The sequence below is a fragment of the Trachymyrmex cornetzi genome, unplaced genomic scaffold (genome assembly GCF_001594075.2).
Source record: "Trachymyrmex cornetzi isolate Tcor2-1 unplaced genomic scaffold, Tcor1.1 scaffold11, whole genome shotgun sequence".
NCBI classification, from domain to species: Eukaryota; Metazoa; Arthropoda; class Insecta; order Hymenoptera; family Formicidae; genus Trachymyrmex; species Trachymyrmex cornetzi.
In genome coordinates, this window is record NW_017295653.1 from 476,970 (window position 1) to 499,100 (window position 22,131).

At 33.0% G+C, this 22,131-nt stretch overlaps 1 protein-coding gene across 10 annotated transcripts in view; it reads left to right on the plus strand.

The window, feature by feature from the left end:
• The window catches only part of EndoA (SH3 domain containing GRB2 like, endophilin-A), a 32,139-nt gene that overhangs the window by 880 nt on the left and 9,128 nt on the right, over window positions 1–22,131 (plus strand). For 7 of the 10 annotated variants that reach the window (XM_018510576.1, XM_018510547.1, XM_018510607.1 and 4 more), the window contains exon 2: window positions 14,076–14,165. In XM_018510576.1, coding sequence (XP_018366078.1) covers window positions 14,121–14,165 — 45 coding nt within the window. In that variant the 5' untranslated portion in view covers window positions 14,076–14,120. The other 3 variants (XM_018510552.1, XM_018510560.1, XM_018510626.1) reach the window with 3 other exon arrangements.

Below are 22,131 nucleotides of genomic sequence, written 5' to 3' on the forward strand. Positions count from 1 at the left end.
CGCCGCAGGGCGACTCGGCGGATTTTTGAATGATCGTGAATGAGCGTGGGCGTATCACGTGACCGATCGTAGCGTACTGTAGTCTTCTGCCCTCGCGCACATCCCGGAGAAACCATTGACGACTCCCCTCGATCTGCGGCTGCAGCTGCGAGTTCGCAACCGGAGCCGAGAGATCCGGCTCTCTGATACTTGCTCCCTTCCTCTTCTCGATTACACCCGTATCTATGAAGGTCTATTGACGATAGTTTACGATAGACGCGAACGATTGTTCTGATGTTGGATCGATGCTGCAATGTAACTCAAATCCTATGGTCTCCGAATTAATTTTTGGAATCTCTGATACTCTATCTAACGTTTATTTATTGTTGCAAAGTAAGAAAGTGAAACTTTTGTTTTGACAATTTAATTGAAGCGAATTCGATTACTTATTTTTGTTACACTAAATTAGTGTATACTAAAAGCTTCTATGTATATAAAAAAAATTTGCAAAGTTAAATCAAAAACGTATACATATATAAATATTTTAAACGATTAAGTGCTCAATAATGATATTGTTACGTTATTTAAAAAAATATTTATGTATTCAGAGACGTGCCTAGCGAGCGTGCAATATGTTTGCCGAAGTCGAAATTTATTGAATTATACTTAGATATTAAAAATGCGACGAAATTTTAGCATTCTGAATGTTCACAACGTCTTCATTGAAATTATCTTCTATTGTTCATTTCTGTCAATATAGATTAACCTTAACTATCCATTTCTACAAATATAGATTAATTTAAATCTCGGTTTGACTTAACTGCAGTTTTTCTTTTTTTAATTCTTAGAAATTAAAAAAATAAATAGGAGCAAATTAAATTGAGATTAAAACTAATCTATATTGATAGAAATGGATAAAAGACTAAAGTTAATCAGTATTGATGGAAATAAATGAAGTGACATAATTTTGTTAGAGATAGAAATGGACATTATAGATTAATTTATTCTTTTATCTTTTTCTGATTGGAAGAATTAAAAATAGAAAAAAGTTAAGTACGATTTGTATCATAGTATTTATATCGGTTTCTTCCTCTTGTTTCCTTTTTTGAAGCCAATTCCAGTATATAAATAACTACTCACATATGCACATTTCTGGGATGGCGAAATTATTTTTACACACTTCTGTATGAATTATTTTAGTGTATAAGTTGATTATATTATGCCATTACTGTATTTAAATACTTCATATAAAGCAGCCTTTAGTGTATACTAATTCAGTGTAGTAAAAATGATTGAGTAATGCATCATAATTCATCATAATTCATAAAAAATCTTTCCAAATAACATGTTTAAAATTGGGACATATTAAAGACGTTTTTAAGATGTCTTATAATATATGATATAATCTTAAAGTGATATATATATAATATAATATGACGTAATATTTAATGACATAATATTTACGTCGTCTTACGTCCCGACTTTGAATATGATGTTATCTGGGTTAATATGCCGGTATTGAGAGAGAGAGAGACATATATATTAATAAATTATCCATCTTCTCCTGTAATCTGGAGTATACGTATTCAATGATGCCAACAACATGTAATCGACGATTACAATCAACCAAATTGGGCTTTCAATTTAACAAGCAATTAGTGATTAGCTTTAATTGAAATCGGAGTATTATGTCCCCATTTAATGAACTCGTCGATTTTCGTCTACCGTTTTTCTTTCCGTACCGTGGAAAATCGATACGACTCACATTCGCTCGGCGATCAATGCGGTTCTCGCGTCGCTTAATACGCGAGCACATAATGACAAATAATTTAATATACGCCGTAAGTCGCTGAAACGGGAATGCCGAGGGGCATTGATGCTGCCGAGCGGCAGAAAAAGAAAAATCGTTCCCGCACATTCGCGATCCATTATTTCGCTCCTTTTTATTGCATCCAGCGCATCCGCTTTGACCTCCGACTTTTACCGCGTGTCGCATTCGTCGTTATACGTTCGCAGCTGCCCGGCCCGCCCGACCGCAAGCTGCGCGTTTCCAAAAATTCGGAGATGGAAATTTGTGTTTGACCCCCGTGGCCTTTCGCTGTGGAATAAAGAAGGCGTCTCTTTTTCGGGTTAGCAGGTAGTGATAAATTTGTTGAATTTAAACCTCGACAAATGAATTACTTCCGCGCACTTGCTGAATAACGCGAGACTCTAAATTCAGCTTGTATGTAAATTTGAGCGAGTGAGTTTGAATAATAGGAGATTCGTTGAATTAAGATAAAGGAAATTGAAAAGAATTAATAGAGATTTGCTTTACGAGGTTGCGACTTTTCTGAAGAGAATAGCGAGTTAGAAGGTTAAAAGAATTAATGTCAATTGCGTCAGAGAAATTATGAATAATTAATTTTGTTGTTCTCGCAATAGAGGATCTTAGTTTGGAAATCCTTCATTTTCTACTGTTTCTTTTTATTCACTGTAATTTTCGCGTAATTTGTGATAAATATTATGAACAGCTATCGATGATTTTTATTATTACTGTTAACGATACAGGAGATAAGATATTGATAATTCAAAAGGAGAAACAATTTCACTCGGTAAAAATTCGAGGAAAAATAATATATATATTCTTTTTCTCGAATTTGTGTGTGTGTGTGTGTGTGTTTGTATACATATACAGGGTGTACCGTAAAAACCATAACAAGCTTAAGGGAAGATTCCTGAAATTATTTTGAGATGAAAATTCTGTAAAATGTGGAGGCTATAATAATTTTTTAATACAATAAATATTAATAATTAGAAATATCAATAATTTTAACCTCGCATACGTAATCTTTATGGCAATGTTAACGAGAGGCGATAATTAGCTTTTATTTTTAGCACTTTGCGTTGCACACTTATTGAACACGCAAATTTTAGACAGTACGATTCGTTAACTTTAAATGCTTATAATTCAATAACTATTAAAGTCTCGACATTTTGATATTAGAACTTCTGTTATAAGATGTTAAAGGTAGATTCTTAGGAATCTTTAAGCATTATTACGGTTTTTACGGGACTGTATATCGAATATAAAATTTGTACGTAAAATTATCGAAAGATTTGGAGCACAGCTTGAAAACGTATTTAAAAAAAATGTATAACGATCCGAATTTTTTTTTCTATAGAGATAAAAAATTGAATTTTATAACATATATATAATACTTCATTGTATAATGTAACGATTCAGTAGTTATAGAATGAGCTGTTCAGTGGAACGAGATATGATTGGATTACAGTGTCTACATCAATATGTACGCAATTCAACGTAATGAAATGCCGGTATTAATTAATATTTCGATACGCCAGATTCGGTATAACGAGTGAGCAGAATTTAACGTAGCGCAATTTTACTACATTTAGCCAATAATTCGCGAAAATTTCCACGTAACACACGCCCGTCCCGTATTTTCTTCGATAACGTTCTTCATCTATATATTAATGCATATAGCATTTTAATGCATCGTTATAAAGTTTTTTTCCATGAAAATTGCAGATACATCATATAGAAAGCGATCTATCAATATCGTAAATAATACGGATATAATTTCACGAAACACGTGTAGTTTGTAACAAGTTCATATATGGCGTCCGTGTATAATAACATTCTGCGTCACGAATATCAAACGATTTTACAAATACGGTAAAGTGATTGTGTAGAAAAATTTTGAACACTGAACGTGATAATTCCGATATCGGTGGATTATCGGCGATACTATTTATATCGTATAAGAAATGATTTCACCGTGATTGCATTGCGCGATGAACTAGGATTCCAAATGAAAATAAACTGCATGTCATAGAATGTAAATTGTGAACGTGTCCGACATTTTACACATTAATTGAATTTATTATGTTCTAAATCACGCTGTCAAGTGTATCCTATTATAATAATTGTCAATATTATTTAAAATGTCGGCGACTTGAATTAGCACGTGACATTGTTACGAGAGTTATATTACAATTTCTCTGAATTAGGAATGATGCGATTACACACATATACATTTGCCGTGATTTGTTTACAACAAAAGACAAACAATATAATTATGAACGTGACAAAGATATCGGCATGATAAGCAACGTTAATTCCTTCGCACTATCGCAATAATTAATCTTGGCGCAAAATCGATACCAGGATATATTAATCGACTCTTATCAATAAGAGAAAATGAGTTGAAATATTTATTGCTAACATTTGCGAAAAGATATTTTTATTTCTTGCACATCAATAAATAATGAATTTCGTAGACATATTATTATCCTAATTTAATACTTGACTCTGCGTGGATCTATTTTTGTTAACTGTTTTAAATAACAAAAAATCCAAAAAACAGGGAACGTTAGCGTGGTAGTTAATACGCAATCTTAAATTTTTAATCCAGAAAATAGAATCTTTATTCCAATAAATAATAGTACGTTTCAGTTTACTTTGAAGCCATCCTCAGCAATACAATTTCAAAATATCAATCCCTTCATATTCAAGAAAAAATCACCATCAGATTAACAGATTTGATGTTGTAATCCCAAGACATAGAAGGAATTCGTCTCGCCATTTGATCAAATCAATTACAATTAATATTCACTAAAAGAGTATCAAGTTAAAAAACGCATGTTGATCGCAGCTCGAACGAAACATGACTAATACATTTAATATAATAAGACGTTTATTAAGAAAACGCTCTTTATCTAGAATCGCGACATTCTCCCAATCGAAGTCATGTTTTAAATACTTGAAGTTTCTTAATTCTTAACGTAGGAATCGCAATTCATGATACACCGATGCCGACGCAGTAAGTTATTTAATTACGATATTTTTTCCTGCGCGTTCTCCACGGAAATAGATTCCTTGGGAAATGATTATCGCGTCTTATTACCGGTGATATTACTTAGTCACCAGTTTCTACTTTGCGATCATATATTTAGCGACTGCTGAAAATTCATTATAGCGAATGCGTACTCGCGAAATTATCGCAGTTGCTTGTAAAGACCATCAAAGGAAAAAAATTTTTAGTCGTAAGATCGTAAGCATATCGACCAATCATGGTAAAACATAAGACTGCACTTTTAACTGCGATTGGTCTGTTTGCTTAAGGCTTTACGATTATGACAAACATTTTTTTATGTGTGATGATTTTAATAAATTCTGTTGCACTGCTCGCGAGATATGTGTCAAAATTTTTGTGACTAACAGGCTCAGATTTTTGATAGAGATTTTAGACGAAGACGATATTTTTGCAATATACAGTATGATATAATAATCACATGAATTCTGTGTGAGTACATAAATTATATTGCACGTATATTATTTTATAATTATTGAGCAGGATATTACATTTCATAAATTTATTTTTTCAGATTTAAAACAGTCAAAAGAATCGATATCGGTTGTAAACAGAATTTTATTTTTTACTTTTATTATGATCATCGTATATAGTTGCTTGAAATAAATTAATTAGATTCCATGCTTGTGAATTTCTTTGAAAATAACACATGAAAGTCTCTTTTTTTTTAAACTTTGTACATAATAATTTAATAATTTGCAATATTATTTATAATTGAAATAATAAGATTGTACACTGAAAAAAAATACAGTCAATTTTAATAAAAATTTAGTTGAATACTGCCAACTAAATATTTATTAAATATAAAGATATATTTATTTGATACAAGAAATATATTTTTTTCTCAGTGTAGTAATCTAACTCATACAGAATGAAAAAGATAGATACATAATTTTTTCATAATATAAAGAATTTTGCTACATAAAATATATCATAAGTCATACATCGAATAAGTAAGTCGGATTTATTATAAAACAAATAAAATATGAGTGAACCTCTAAAATATTGAGCGTATTAAAGTGTATTAACAGACGCATACAAAGTTTGTTCTTTTAGGGAATCACATGAAAGACAATGAGAATCTGTTACAAATTTTACAAAATGTCGGATGTTGCAGTTATCATCTTTCGTATATCTCGAATACCAAAGCTACACACGCTGGGTTGATTAAACGAGAAAGTATGCGATGATAAGACGCATGACGCGACAAAGGATGCGAGTCGTATGGCGATCGCCTCCTGCTGTGATGTATATTTTTAGAAATATTTTGTGGGGATAATTCGCGACGGTTACAGTGAACTTTGATACTATCACAACACAGGAGGAAAAGAATTTTTACGGAATAATATCGATATCGTGATCAGTCGTACGTGCTCTTTGAGATAAAGGTTTCTTAGCAACGACCCTGTCAAGTTTCGCGTGTATTTACAGAAAGTTTCTCGTCTCAGATTCAGAATCAGCGTTCGCCTTTTTGCAGAAAATTCCATTTCACTGATATATTACAGGACATGGAAACTAGCTGAGCACTATTGTTCACCGGCCTGATGAACGTTGCAAAGTAGTTGAGACTAAGGGATATGTATTTCTTTGCAAGTATGGAAAAAGGATTATCTGCTATGAAATTGAAAAAAGTGAAGATGTCATATATCTCTATGAAAAGTTAAAGCATAAAAGAATTTCCAATACGATGTATCAATTATACGTGGAAATAATGCAATGACATCATATGTTACAAAATTGCATAAAATTATTTGCAATAATATTTATTTTTGTGCACACACACACACACACAATATAACTAATGAATTATTTAATATTTTACTGAAATATTAAATTACGCTCGTTATTTTTTATGTTATTTTATTGTATAATTAACAAAATACAAGCGCAACGCATCTATATATACAATGTATCTAAAGCACCTACACATTAGGAATTATTGGTTCCTCGTAAAACTAATTGCGTGTCTTAATAGAAGGATATGGAGATGAAATAATTATTTAATGAATATCGTTGTATATTTGGATCAACAATTTTGATCGTTTATGGGAATAATATGATATCGAAAATGATGTGATTGAAAAATGTGGAAATATTGTAGCATATAAGACCTTTAACGTGGGTGGAATAGCAGCTTTTAGATCCGTTTGGATTAACGATGTACATGTGTAAGCGTCCAAAAATTTTTTTCTGCAAATTGCAGTGTACATCAATAATTTGCCAAATAGAAAATATTTTCTGTGCTGCATTTTTTATTTGATAATCTGGGTTGAAGTAATATGCAAGATTAACAATTTCTGGTACAAATATTATATAATAATTCTACATTTTTTAAATTACGTTATTTTTTTATAATTTATTTGTTGGTCTTGAAACACAGTCCTAAATTGAAACTGAAGTACGTAATGTCACAAATTAAATTGACAAATAATTCAAGATTAATTGATTAATGAATATATTTAAAACACTGTACAAAATTATTGCGAAAAATATCACCTCATCAGCCAGAATTCGATTTATTGAGTAATGTAATTTCGAATATATTTTATTGAACATAAATTTGCGCACCACATATCACTACGTACTTTTTATTAGTCCTTCATAGTTTTTAATATATTATATATTTATATTCAATATTATTAATTATTGTATTATGATGATTATAAAAATAAAGAAACTTCTTATAACGCACAAATTACTTACAATATATCGCAATTTATTTATAGAGTATACAATCGCATGTCGTATTTAGCGATTATAATTAATTGTAATAAATAAACAGCAGTATACTTATATGATTGTATCTTAAAGTCAGAATTGATTATGATCTTTGCAAAAGTTAAAATATAAGAAGAACCAAACCTCTTTCTTTATATCGCAATATTGTTGACATTTGATTTCCAAGAAACTATTATGGGCTTAGCTCTTGGGTATTTTACGGAAAACGTGATTAAAAGGATTGTTTTGATCCAACGGCTCATCCCTTTCTAACGTTAATTAAGTGTCTTCTGGGAAATTAAATGCGATAGTGGAGGCGACGGTTTCGCGAAGGGGTTCTCGAATCCGCGTCTTAAATTTAAAAAAATTACTTCGTGAGTAGATGTACATATTCCGCGCGTGTATTTTTAAATGACACTCTTAAATGAGTGTCTACTCGCCAACATAGAAAGGCTGAAGTGAATAACTAGTGCAAAAGGAAAAAGAGTACGAGAGGCGGAAGAAAAGAGAGCTTGTCAGCTCGAGAGATCGCGACAAATCGTATTGCAAACAACGATTACGAGAGAGACTGATTATATTCATAATTGATAGGTTATTGAGATCACGACCGTATTACGCACACAATAAGAGGAAAGCAGAAAGGTCCTTTTAACAGGACGATATTAATGAATTGCAAAATCGATTCGCCTTACGTTCGTTTGCTCTCTTTTATTACCAATCTCGTTTTTTTCTCGAGAGGCTCATTTGTTCTTGGAATTTTTATATCCGATCATAGAGAAAGCTCTTCCTCGGAGAAAGACAATATACGAAGCGGTTGACGACCCGGAAAAATATTCGAAAAATATCAAGAAAGTTAATTACGATATTTATAGAATATACATTTTAGAGATATTGGAGAGACGAGTCTGACAGATGTCTCATGAAAGATTTTAGACATGTATTAACAAAAAGATGTAGCAGGCGACAATTTAAATGTTAATGCAAACTTTAATTAATAAATTCTATACCTTTTTACATGAATATAATAGCAATAAAATTTTGCTCTTTGATTAAATTAGAAGATTTTACGTCAAAAAATTTTGACATATAATTGATAGAATTATAACTCATTATTCTTTCTAGCTTAAAATTAAGTAAAAAAATACAAAAAAATAGCCTTTAATTTTATGAATGTTAAAACATGATATAAATACGAATGAAATAATATCTAAAAAAAAAAAAATTAAAATTTAATGAAATCTTAAATGCATAATTTGTTCCATTCATAGATATCGATTTATAAATTTATTATTCCGTTTTTTCTTTTAGTTTGCATTATATAAAGAAAAACTTTTTTATTTGCTGGTAATAATAGCCGTTTGTTAATAATAAAGAAATTAAACTATCATGTCTGATGCTTTCTCATTCATATTTTACACAATACGAAATATATATACGAGTATAATTAATAATTTGGAAAAATTTTATTTATATATACTCTTTCATGTTCACGACCTCGTATTATTCTATTTATGTTAGTGAATCCACCGTGTCAAATTAAATTTTCTTCGTAAGGATAGGGATTTATATTGTTCCGTCCTAGGAAATGACAAACATTGTTCACTTTATTCATCCCTATTGTGCGCGTGCGTGAATTCCAGAAGTAAGCGACATACCACAATAACTCCTCGCTGTTACAGACACCCGATATAAACGTAAAGGGAGCAAAGGCGCGCGAATAAAGTCGAGGGTTGCGGCGCACGTGGAAGGAGAAGAGAGGACGTTAGGGAAAGGGTAGACAGAGGTGGATCTTGGAAAGTACCTATGGGAGGAATTGCAATGGACATAAAAAATTATGTTCTCCAACCGAGAAGAAGCTAGTCATGATTGTCCTTATTCTTGATATTTTATCTGTCGCATGTTGCGAGATAATACTTTAAGCTTTCTGGAGAACGTCTTACAGAAAACACGGAAAATTAATTCTCTTCGTGCAGTTTCCTCCCTGGATCCGTCCCTGGCGGAAGAGGTGGTTATCGCGAGAGAAAGGGTAGGGAATGGTATCGAAACGAGGCGGGGAGAGATGAGGAGGGTACCAGTGGAAGAGAGAGGAGGGAACGGCAGAGGTGAGCGAGCACGCGAGCGAGAGAGACCGCGAAACCGAGCCGCGTATCGATCGGCCAGCAGAAAACTACCCCCTAGCAGGAGACTTCGCAGTGTGCGAGAGACCGATCACGTACGAGAGTAGTCAGTGCGGTGCTCGTGGGTCGTGGGCCCACGCGGATTCCCTCCTGTTCCTCACGCACGTAGAGGCCACGCATTCGCCTCGCGTCTCTTTCATCGTCGACGTGATCCATCGACGTCGTCCACGTCGCCGTCCATATCGGCGTGCGCCAGGGCGTGCAGCGTTTGGGGGTGTTCGGTTCGCGCCGGAGGGCTGAGAGCGCTCAGAGGTGAGACACGTCCTTGTTGTAACTTGCATTTTGCATTGTCAACTATTTGTCCACCGCGCTACCGCGTTGTATTTTGTTATCGTAGTCCTCCCTTCCGTTCCCGGCACGAGAATCGTCGCCCTGGTAATTTGGTATCGCGTGCGGTGTGACGTACCACGGGTCTTCTGGAGCGACGTGTCGTCCCGTTCGCGGACTATGGATGACACGAGACGAAATTGCTGTTGGGTATAGCAAGCTCAGTGACGAGTACAATTCGCAACGGGGTTGTAGTCTCGGAGTTGAAGTCTACTAACGTGATTGTCTTCATCCATCTATACCTACCTGTAATCGGTCGGTCTCTCGCTGTATTCCATTTTTACCAGACATAGCACTGTACTGTAGTTACCTATGTCGTAAAGCTATGTTATAGCTCTCTATATTCTGTGCTGTCATCGGCGCTACCTGCTATATATAATATACTCTTATCCTTTTCGATATCGCGCACCAACTCACAATCTACGTTATAGTCCTTTATGTTAAATTTTACTTATTCTGGCTACATTTTATAGTTTACTGTTGTTTTTATTGCAGTTTTAGCTAATCTTATCACTTACGTTTCTTTTCTTACATAAAATTTCTGTTTAAATTTCATTATTCTGATAAATTTCATTATTCTGCTTATCTTTTATGACTCTACATTTTACTATTCAGTACCGTACTGCCATCTACTCTTTCAATATTATGTGTTTTATTATCATTCGTTTATTTATTATTACTGTATAATTCTACTATTAAGACGCAAGAATTTAACTTAAGAGTGCAAATACGGCACTTAATATCTAATGGTACAGTCAGCACATTAATAATCAAATTATTGTGTCGTAAGAAAATTGGGACATTAACCGTTGTTATCGGACTGTGTCAGTATAATCCTCCATCTTCCCGTCCAGTCGCCCACTTACCAAATCTTGTATCCTTCTCTCCATCGATCTATCTCACCGAATCTTTCGGTTGCAATACCGGTCTGATTAATCAAACCTTCGTGTCTTTAATAAAACCCTCATCGATTATTATGAATTTAATCTTCCTATGCTTGTTTATTAATAAAAAAATTGCATTTATTAATATACCTATTAAGATAGTTTCAATGGTATATCGCGGTCAATGCGTGCCATTCTAAAAGTTCGCCGTACAAACGGTGGCTCTTCTCATTAATAGAGCGTTTATTCACTTCAGAGAATCCGTCGGCGGCACGTTAACGGAAACCTCGATTCTGCTATTGACAAGAATTACTCAGAAAGAATTATCGGCCGGTAATTTTTTACTACGAGTGCAATGTATATGCGAAGAGTTTCGACTTAGTTTGCCTTCGGCTGGTTTCGTGAGGTTAATTAATCGTATAAGGTTCCGACGACCTTTGCTCGTCGGAATCGCCGACTACTCGGATCAATTATAGACTCTTTGCGCCTGCTTGTAGAGCTTCTTTAGCTCGATAGGTATACTTCCTTGCGAAATTCACACTCTAGGATTTATTCAGACTTTTTATAAGAGAATCATGTTGGGAATTTGTCGATTATTCGCGGTAAACGTTATTCGCGTTTAACTGCTACAGATTTGGCATTTAAACATTTCACATTTATATAAGATTTTGTTAGACTGAATTTTTAGCTCAGTACGAGAAATGTTGCGCGAGGAATTTATTGATGGACAATTTGCTTTTATTGAAACCTGTCGAGAATTTATAGACATCTCGTTGCTACAACTTTTCCATATTAAATGTCTATTTCGATATGCAGAATTTGTACAAAAGAGTCATCAACGAGGAACGTGTCACGTACTATTAATCAAGCAAATTTCCTTTAATAGATTTATTCGTTAGATTTTGCGAATAAAATTTCTGTATTGTACTAGACATCTCCATATACATGAATTTATCGACTTGCAATATTGCTTTTATTTAAGAGGACGCAATAATTCGCCATTGTGTTAAATCATCCCATAGATTTATTATTCAGAAATTTTTAAAATGCGTACACTTCCTCTATTTATATTGCGACATTTCCGTACGTTTTTCTGAGAAATCGATTTACGCAATTGCATTAATAAGTACGTTGTACTTGCTCTAATAAGATTCCCACTACAGATATACGTTCATTGATCGGGTTATATAAAACGATAAAACAATTCTATGACTTACAGTCAATGGATTTAAATAAATTATAGTGTTCGATAAAAAAGAACATCAAAACGAGACTAGTCATTTGCTGTAGTTTCTTGAACGCTGAATACGAATCCGTTTTCCAAATTGCTTCATCACGTTACAATTTTGAAAAATTTGCATTTAAAATTGCAAAAAGGATTATTTTTATATATCTTGTCACATTGTAACTACTGATATGTGACATATTGAAATTTTATTGCAATCAAAATTAAATCAATATATTGTTAGGACTTTTAGCTTTCAAAAGAAATTTTTGGTATCGGCTATTATGATCAATAAGATATTCATGGTTAAATTCAGGAAATTGCGAAAGAGTTATATAAATTAGATCATTAACGATTTACTAAATAACTTCTAATTGTGTTTATTTAAAAAAAAAAACTTAAGAATTTTTTTAGACCATCGAATATGAATCCGATGTCAGAATTGACAAATTAAAAATCATGGAAGGTCTCTCTAAATATAAATTTTTGCAACAATTCGGTTATTTTTAAAGTTTTACCATCCATTGTATTGAATCTGCCGTTTTAAATTTATCAATTTTGATATTGGAATCATATTTAGTGACTTAAAAAACTCTAGAAGAAAACTCTTTAAGTAAATATAACTGAAAGCTATTTGGTAAATTGTCAACGACCTAATTTACAACTTTTCCGCAATATAAGATTTCATATTTAACTACGAATATTATTAACCACAGTTGATACTAAAAAATCCTTTTGAGAAACTGAAAGTTCTAATAACATACTTAACCTTTAATTAGTCGCGCGAAAATACTCACGCCGTGAAATAAAATGACTTGGGGTCACGGCGACTTCACGCGACTAATTAAAGGTTAATTTTGATTCCAATAAAACTTCTCGAACATGTCAGATATCGTATTTATGACGTAATACGTGAAAATAACTGTTTTTGTTATTCCAAATTTAATTCTAAATTTCTAAAAATTGTGACGTGATGGCGTAATTTAAAAAACGAATTCGTAATCGGCATTTAAAATCACAAAAATAACCAGTTTGAGAAAAAGTCGTTTTTTATTGAGCAGTTATAGATCGATTGTCTTCATTAGAAAGTTATAGATTTTTTAGTTATGTTTAGCATGAATTTGATGACGTTATTTTATTCCCCGTCATACACTGAAAGAATAGTATTTTGGTGCAAGAGAAGTATCTAAAAATTTAACTACCTATAGATCTGAAAATAATTTTATTGAACTGTCAAATTAATTATGTAGGACGCTCAAATTTTGGCGCTAGAATATCAAAACTTTTTGCTCATCATGTTTAAGCGTTTTAATTATTTTGACAGTTTAACAAAATTATTTTCAGATCAGTAGCTATATATATAGCTAAATTTTTAAATACTTCAGCAAAATCATTCTTTTCGTGTACCAAAAGCCTTGGAAGTCGCGCGTGAAGGATCTATCGATGCGGGCCGTCCGTCGTTAATAAGAGCACACATTATTTACTCTCATTAGAGCCTGTTAAGAGGTCGGGTCGGCAGCACATTGCGACTTAAGATTTCACGCGTGTGAGATCACCACGAGACCCACGAGACTTATTTACTCGCGGCCATCGGCATTGCCTCCGCCCGACACCTGTATGGCTGAACCACACACGAGGCAATCGGGTTACATCAGCGACGGAGTCATGATGCTGGAAAACACGACATACGATCGATCGATAGCATTCAAAATCATCCCATTCGCCTTGGCGAGGAGCCAGCGACCATAAATTCCAAACTTTTGTCCTATTTTTCCAACGTTCGCTCTTTTTCTCTCTTTTTCGATCCTCTTTTTCTATATGAGTTTCTCTTTCTCGTTGAATTCACACGTGCAACCTGTCTGACAGTCTCGTTTCCGTTTTGTTACAGGTCAGGACGATTTACGTGTGATCCAGGCAACGACGCGACAGCATCATGGCGTTCGCCGGGCTCAAGAAGCAAATCAACAAAGCGAATCAGGTAAGCGTTTGTCATGGAAGCGTCTTATTCCTCGGTAACTTGACAATGGATCTTCTCGCTGCATGGGATCAATAATATCTTTTCCGTGGAATAACTAGTCTACAGAGGAAAGTTAAGCTTTGAAAGCAAAGCACTCGAAATAACTTTTGACGTATTGAATTTTTTTTCTGATATTGAATAATAATAAATCAATACGCAGTGCTGATAGAAGAAATTATTGTCCAAAGAATCATCTCACGTATTTCTTCTATTTATCGTAGAATTTATCAATTTCTTCATTGAAAAAAAATTTACTAAATCTTAATACACACTTCTTCGAATAGAATTAAGTAAACATTTATTTACAGTAAATATTCATTTACTAAATGTAAATACATATTTATTTGACACGAAAATCATTAATTTGATTTTGAACTATTATTTTTTTGTTGAATAAATATTCGTTTGAATAGAACTAAGTAAATATTTACTTACAGTAAATAAATATTTATATTTATATTCATCTACTGTAAGTAAATGTTTACTTAGTTCTATTCAAACGAATATTTACTTAATAAAAAAATGATAGTTAAATCAAATTAATGGTTTTTGTATCAAATAAATATGTATTTACATTTAGTAAATATTTACTTAGAACTATTCAAACGAATATTTATTAAAATTTAGTTTTTTTTCCAGTATTTTAATGGACGTCTATATTTGTAGTATACTAGACTTTGCGCATTTGAAATTCGATTCATCCATCGCGAAAATGTATCTTGAACTGATTATTCTAATTAGCTGTTCTCATTTGGTTAGATGACGAGACGCTTTATGCGTTTATTATGTTATCGATTAGTACTTACAAAGAGCGTTAAAGGGAGTATCGCGTTAACGATTTGGTGTAGCGTGCACCATCCGCCGATACGACGTATTCATTATGTGGAGCACTGTTGAAAGTTTAATCGTCCACGTTCGTATATCAAGCTACGTTACGATGACGCTCGTATACCAGGCTACATTACGCCAATTACCGGCGATGTATTGCTACTTAGATGTCGCGAACTTTTATAATTACCAGTGCGGTTCGTTCCTGCGTTATATGAGGTGTTTTAATGCGATTACATGTCGTCGGGAAACTCATGTTCGCGTAACTCAGCCAGATTCTCGGTATCACCGCGATGTACTCCGTAACAGTTAATACAATCGGATAAGCAAGCAAACATGCCCGATGCGTTCCGAAACTCGAGATTTGAAACACATATTAATTGTTACTACGTCAATATTTTATCTTTGCATCCAAATGTTATTACATCTTTGCTTGAACTATCTTTATGTTGAAATCGATATCTCTGGCATTCCTCGAGATTGTTCGACGTACGTATGGGAATTTTATTATTAGAGAATCTCGCGCGATCCATGAAACTCTCAGAATTCGAGGGTTGAAATCTAAGAGCCTGGTATGCGTAAAACACAAGAGAGGGAGAGAGGGAGAGAAAGAGAGAGAATCTCAGAGAATTACTGCAATACACGAAAAGACCAGCTTTGCTGAAATATAGAAAAATTTTAGCTAGATACAGATCTGAAAATAATTTTGAATTATCAAAATAATTATAAACAATATAAACGCTTGATTGCGATAATGCTGTAAAAAATTTAAACATTCTAGAACCAGTTTGAGCGTTCTACATGATTATTTTGATTCAAACATAATTATTTTCAGATATGTAGCTAAATTTTTAGATACTTCAACAAAATTGATCTTTCCATGTAGAACTACACATATTTTACATTAACAGGCGAATACATTTTTTTCGAACGTGATTGGATTTCCGCATTTAAATGCGGAAAATAATGCGTTTTGAAGGATTTATTGAGATTCATTTAGTAGAATATTTTTTAGAGAACTAAACTCTTGACAACCGGTTGATGCGAGTTATCATTTGGTCCAGCATGCTATATGCGGAGAATTTTCGTATCAACTGCAGCCGCGGCATTATCACGCTGTCATGTTTAATCTTGAAATGACGAGCAGAGAAGCATGGTTGCTGCTGCTCTCAATAACTAAAGTTTATTCGCAGCGAGACTGTGGCGAATTGACGGTTAATTGTTAATTGAAAGAAACATACTTATCAAATCAATAATGGTCGTTTACGTTGATGAAATGAGATTGTAGTACTTGATATTGAGTGATTTTTTTAATTATGAATATTAAGAGTATAAAGAATTCCATATAAAAGCAGGAATAGACATTTACAAAGTTTTAGGTATTAGTTTAAAGATATAACGTAATAGTAAATTATACGTGTTACGGACGTGCGCAAATATCGACGTCCCACTTGTTTTTACTTGAATAAACATGAGTGTAAAAAAACAGTATATACATATAATACATATAATACTGTTACTAAGTGTATATTTTTCAAATGAATGAAAATTAATATTAATTTCTATAAATAACAATAATTCATGTAAATAATAATTATACAAAAATAATTTATATATAAATAATAATTTCTAAAAATAGTAATGTATACAAATCTCCATCTCGAAATTATATCACGTTAATTACGCAATGTGCTTATTATTGGCCCGCATAGTCTTTGTGTTTATATCTTTCAGTTAATTTCGTAGTTATTTGCTTTTCACTGTGAAAATCCATATACGATGGAAATGTCGGAAATCTCATTGAACATGCGTCATGCGTAACTTACGCTCTAAATACCGTGGAAAACTTGATTATGAAATTCTTAACGTTGAGGATGCCAGGCTGTGTGCTTAAACGGGACGCGATGCACGCGCTTACGTGTCGTGCGAAATTCTGCATGCTTATATAGCATTTCTGTCGTGTACATTGTCGACGCGCAATAATGAAAATTACTGCAATTATTCCCATGCGCTACTCGTAGGTACACGGTAAAGTACTATTCGTGATTATGCAAATGCGTCATTTTGTTCCGAGGGGAAATATCGATAAAAGTTATCGATTCTTAATAATTACCGCGTTTTTGCAATTAGTGTTGTGCTTCAGGAAAATATAATCCACAAAAGAATTAAATCAGTTACAATTTTATTTTATTATCTATTCTGTGTTTTATACTCGGTTCCATTTTTATATTATTTCTATATTATTTTTTTAATTAAGAAAAACTAAATTAAAAGTTATTATATTTATTCTTTTTGTCTCACTGTACTTAATTTTAAACATCGTCTTTATGCTTGAGAAATTGACTTCTGCTTTCTATTATACATATAGCTGTTGGCATTATTATATTTTATAAATTTTATCAGAGAGCGTCGTTATAGATTTTGTCAAAGAGAATTAAGCGTTATGTTTTTGCTGAAAGAGGGTTGAGCTAAGAAAAACTCGCAAGTTTTAATACATTTCCCAAGGGGTGTCCTGCTAGCACGACATGCGTTGGCGGGATGTTATCTTGGCCTTAATTACCGCACTGCAAAGTCCATCGCAAATGCCAAATGAAAATCCATGTCGTCGAGGCGGTAAGATGCGAGCGACGAGGGTTCGGTCGAGCGAAGAGTGCGAAACAATGCAAATTATTGCGCACGGATGCTCGTGGCTATTGTATAATGAGCGATTTTAAACTATCGACCGTGGCTGGATAAGTTCTCAGAGATGCGCAGCCATCGAAATCTTCAGTGATGCGCGATGATGGCAGCTTTTGACCTTTGCGTTCCTAATTATGCACACAACCTTCGAATATTTATATTAAACGAAAAGCATCGATCGATGCTCCAGTGCGAGTTTATTCGTTCGCATTTGAAGTATTTTTACAGCAACGCGCGTTATAAGAAATTTCATATTATATTTTAAAACATAAGGTAGTAATCAAAATTTTTTCCTTTGATAAAAATTTTACGCTATTAAATTTTTTATCATTTTGCGTTAGATTATATGGATTCTCTTTAACTTTATTTCATTGTATTTATAATTTAAAGCAAGTATATGTTAATCTAGAAATTTTTTTAAAAATTAACTTGACTTTTCATTTAAATAATTAATGTATTGATTAACATATTAATTTTGTTTTGACACAACATAACGTTTGATAAATAAATAATTCAGTTTTAATAAATGTATTTATCGAAATTAAAAGAGAAAGAGGGAGAAAGATGTAGGAAGATAACACGGATAAATTCGAAATATCTATATATTTTTATTTGCGATTATATTTAAATATTTATAATTCGTTATAAATACTGCAGCATTTTATTTGTGAACGCTGATTGGCTTCCTACGATTTATTAAAAGCGTTTCCAATTATCCTTGTATGTACATACCTATATCTATTTTCGCATATAAAGCGATAGTTCAGCGTTAGTGCGCACGCAAATAACGCGTATATATGTTCACCATATTGCGTCGCGGTGAAAATTGCACGTCTATCTCGCCGCGCAGAAAACCCGGAATCGAACGCATGCACGCACGCACGTGTGTATGTACGCGTGCTTACTTCACTTTCTGTGCCCTAATTGCATTTGCCACGATACCTATATGTACGTGGCCGATGTGTGGGGCTCTAAGTGCACCGTCGCCGTTGTGATGTTGCCGTGTTATGCCACCGCTAGATAGAACTCGCAATATCGCGGATGTCCTGTTCATCGTTATCGATGTGAGGACGATGGCGAACGGATATTTTTACGACACGATGCTTTCCCGATGTCGTGAACTCGCCGATGATGTTACGAGCCGATCGACCATGCGAGCTTTCGAGATATTATGTGCACCGCTTTTCCTCGTGCTTGCCTGAAATTCAATTCGAACCTGTATGTGCACAAACGAGATGTTTAAAGGTTATACATCGTCCTTGGTAATAAGAGTTACACGTGTTCGGGCCGGTTGATGATTATGTAATAGTTTAATATGTACAGTTTAATAAAAAGCTAGCAACGCATTAATTTTCCTTTGATACGACACAATAACTTTTAATAAGTAAATAATTCAGCTTTAATAAAGTATTTATCAAAATAGAGAACCAAGATTTCAAAAATTAAAAAAAGATAGGGAAAGAGAGAGATTAATTTAAAAACTGAATGTAAAAATTTTACTTCTAAAAATGCTTCCATAGATAATATTATTTCTAGTTGAAATAACAACTGTTATCATCGTGAATAAACATACACTTATTGTAACAAAATATAGAAATTGTAAATTATAAAACAACAGATAGAATATGATATATAAAAACAGTTTATATTTAATAATTGATATTACGTCGATTGATTTCACGAACAATATCTTTTAACCAATATTATATAAAAATAATACGAGATTAAATAATATTGCTGCATAGGTTCTGTTAGTATTTAACGCAAGTAAATGTTAAATATTAAATGTTAGTATTTAACACAAATAAAATTAACAATATTCGAATACATAGTAAATACTGGAGTAGCTTGTTGCCTCTTTTTAAAGGATTCTTTTTAAAGGATCAGATTCTTTAACTCGTGTTTTTTCCTACCTCGGGTATACGGTACGTGAATGTACAACTCTAATCTCGACTCAATGTCGTCCAAACGAACACGTCTGTGAAATTCGACGCCCGTATACCGGTTAATCTAGTTGTCGCTTTAATTCGAGTCTCTAAGGGTCTCGTACGAGCACAAATGTGCCCGTTGAGTGAAGCAATTAATTTTTGTTTAAATCGAGACCCTTATCGAATCTATACCATGGATCTCTTACTTTAAAGGTGCTTTAAAGCCGAAAGAACGATGCAAGTCCGGGCCGAATGTATGTCAAGAGTTTTGCGATATACGAGTACACCATGGCTGAAGCTGTGGCGTTAAAATTTAGATCTTACTCAAAATCAATCGAGTTTTAAGTTCCGTTCATTGCAAGAGTTATGAATCGGATATAAATATCGCTCCTTCAGAGCTTCAATCTCACCAATAACGCTTTTCCAATTATATTTTTATATCGTTCGTTATTATTATTGTGGAAGTCATTAGGAAACTGGTTTCAAATAGAGTCGATCTTCAGAGAAAGTATGGAAAATAATTTATGTAATCTTAATAAGTTTTGGAGTTGTATCTCTTTTTTTTTTAAATAAATATATAAGTTAGATGATTACTACGTGGATCATTCTGTATTTATTATTTACACTATTTTACAATATTAATATAATTATCGGCTATTATAAATTTTACTTTAACAGAGAGAGATACAAAACATATAATTAAATCTCTAACAAATGTGATAAAACAATTTTGGCATACATTTTACTACGTTATTATTGCGATATATTTATCTTATAATACAAATTCAGTGGGACAATTGTTTTTCTAAAAAAATTTGAATTTAAAGTTTTTTTCTTGCCACAAGAAATTTTTTAATTCTGTATGATTTCCGTATTTGTACGTCAGGGTAATCTTATTCCGTTTATGGAGACATCCATCATAATATATTACAGACTCAATTTAAATCGCCGGAGACGGAACACTCATAGGTGTAAAGCGTGCGACATTGCAAGTGACGTGATGTAGGTCAAATTTACTCCAGGATGGCGTTTGCTGCGTACGAGTGACGATTACGTCTCTGTGCGCATCTCTGGAAATAGGTCATTATTAAATGGGTCAGGGTCTCTCTCTCTTTCTCTCTCTCTTCATCCCTCTTTTCTCCCTCCATCTCCTGAATAATCCTTCTTGCAAAGCTCGCCGCTTAGCTCTATTAAACGTACGATATTATTTCGTGTCCTTCATTCTTTTTTCACATATAATTAATTGCACAGGAAAAAATGAATCGCACGGTATTATATTTATTTATATACATACAGAAGTCGAGTTTTTTAAATAGAATATGACGCTGCAATTTGGATATTCTTACGATTGCCGACAATTGTAGTTGCTTCCGATATCCGGGTAAATATTTGAATTTATACGAACGAAATCGAGTTAAACGCGTAAAATGCACTTAGAAAGACTTTTAAAGGGTTTAGAGGAGAATATCGATAGATCTAACTTCATTGTAACTTTCTTTCATTGTTTGTGTTACGGAAATTTTAAAGTAGAAAAAGCAGTAGAGAAAAAAGTGAGAAAGAGGGAAGCAGGAAAAAGAAAGAAGGAGATCATTAACCTAATGTTAATTAATGTTGATCTTGTCTGTGCAATTTAACTTTAAATTTTGCATTGCATCGAATTATTTTATTTTAGTAAACTTTTTTGTACATCATATACAATTTATTATGAAATATTATACTTTTTAGGTAATTTATTATAATTTATTATATAATTTATTATAATTTTTAAAAAAATTAAAGTCGCATGAAAAATTTAATTTTACGCAGATGATTGACATATTTCGATAATGATAATTGTTTAAATTTTTTCATTTATATTAAATATTAAAATTAGATATTCAAATTTATTTATTGGTAAAATATTTGGAAAAATTTCGCAAGGTTTATAATATTCTTGTTTTAAATTCGATAATATGTAATTTCATCACACGCCTCACTAGTTAATCCAATACAATACAAATGATGAAACCCATCGAAGTTTCGGAGTAATCTCGGAGCGAAAACTTAAAATTTATTTAGCAGAAATTACAGTGCTTTTAAGTTCTCGCATGCCAAGAGATTTGACCTATTTTCGCGAGCTTTGGCAGAATGCGAATTCCTTTTCCATCATTGGCAAAGACAGTGGGCACTATTTCGTATATTGTGGTAAATCGATAGATATTGTTGCGGATATTGGTCCAAGAAACAATTGTTTCTTTTCGTGATATTTTCTCTGTTACAAGAGAAAATGCCTCTCTTTGTATATGTTTTCCGTGATACTTTTCCTCCTCCTGATTTCGTTCTTGGAAATCTCGGAAATATCTCGTTTGTCGGAGGAAATCTCTTGCCGCTTTTCAGGACAATTCCGATTTATGAGCGATTAGTTGACTTCGTCCAATATATTTATATAAATGTTCGCGAAAATATTATATCGTATTCGCAATGCGGTTTATATGTAGCCCAAAGAAACATTT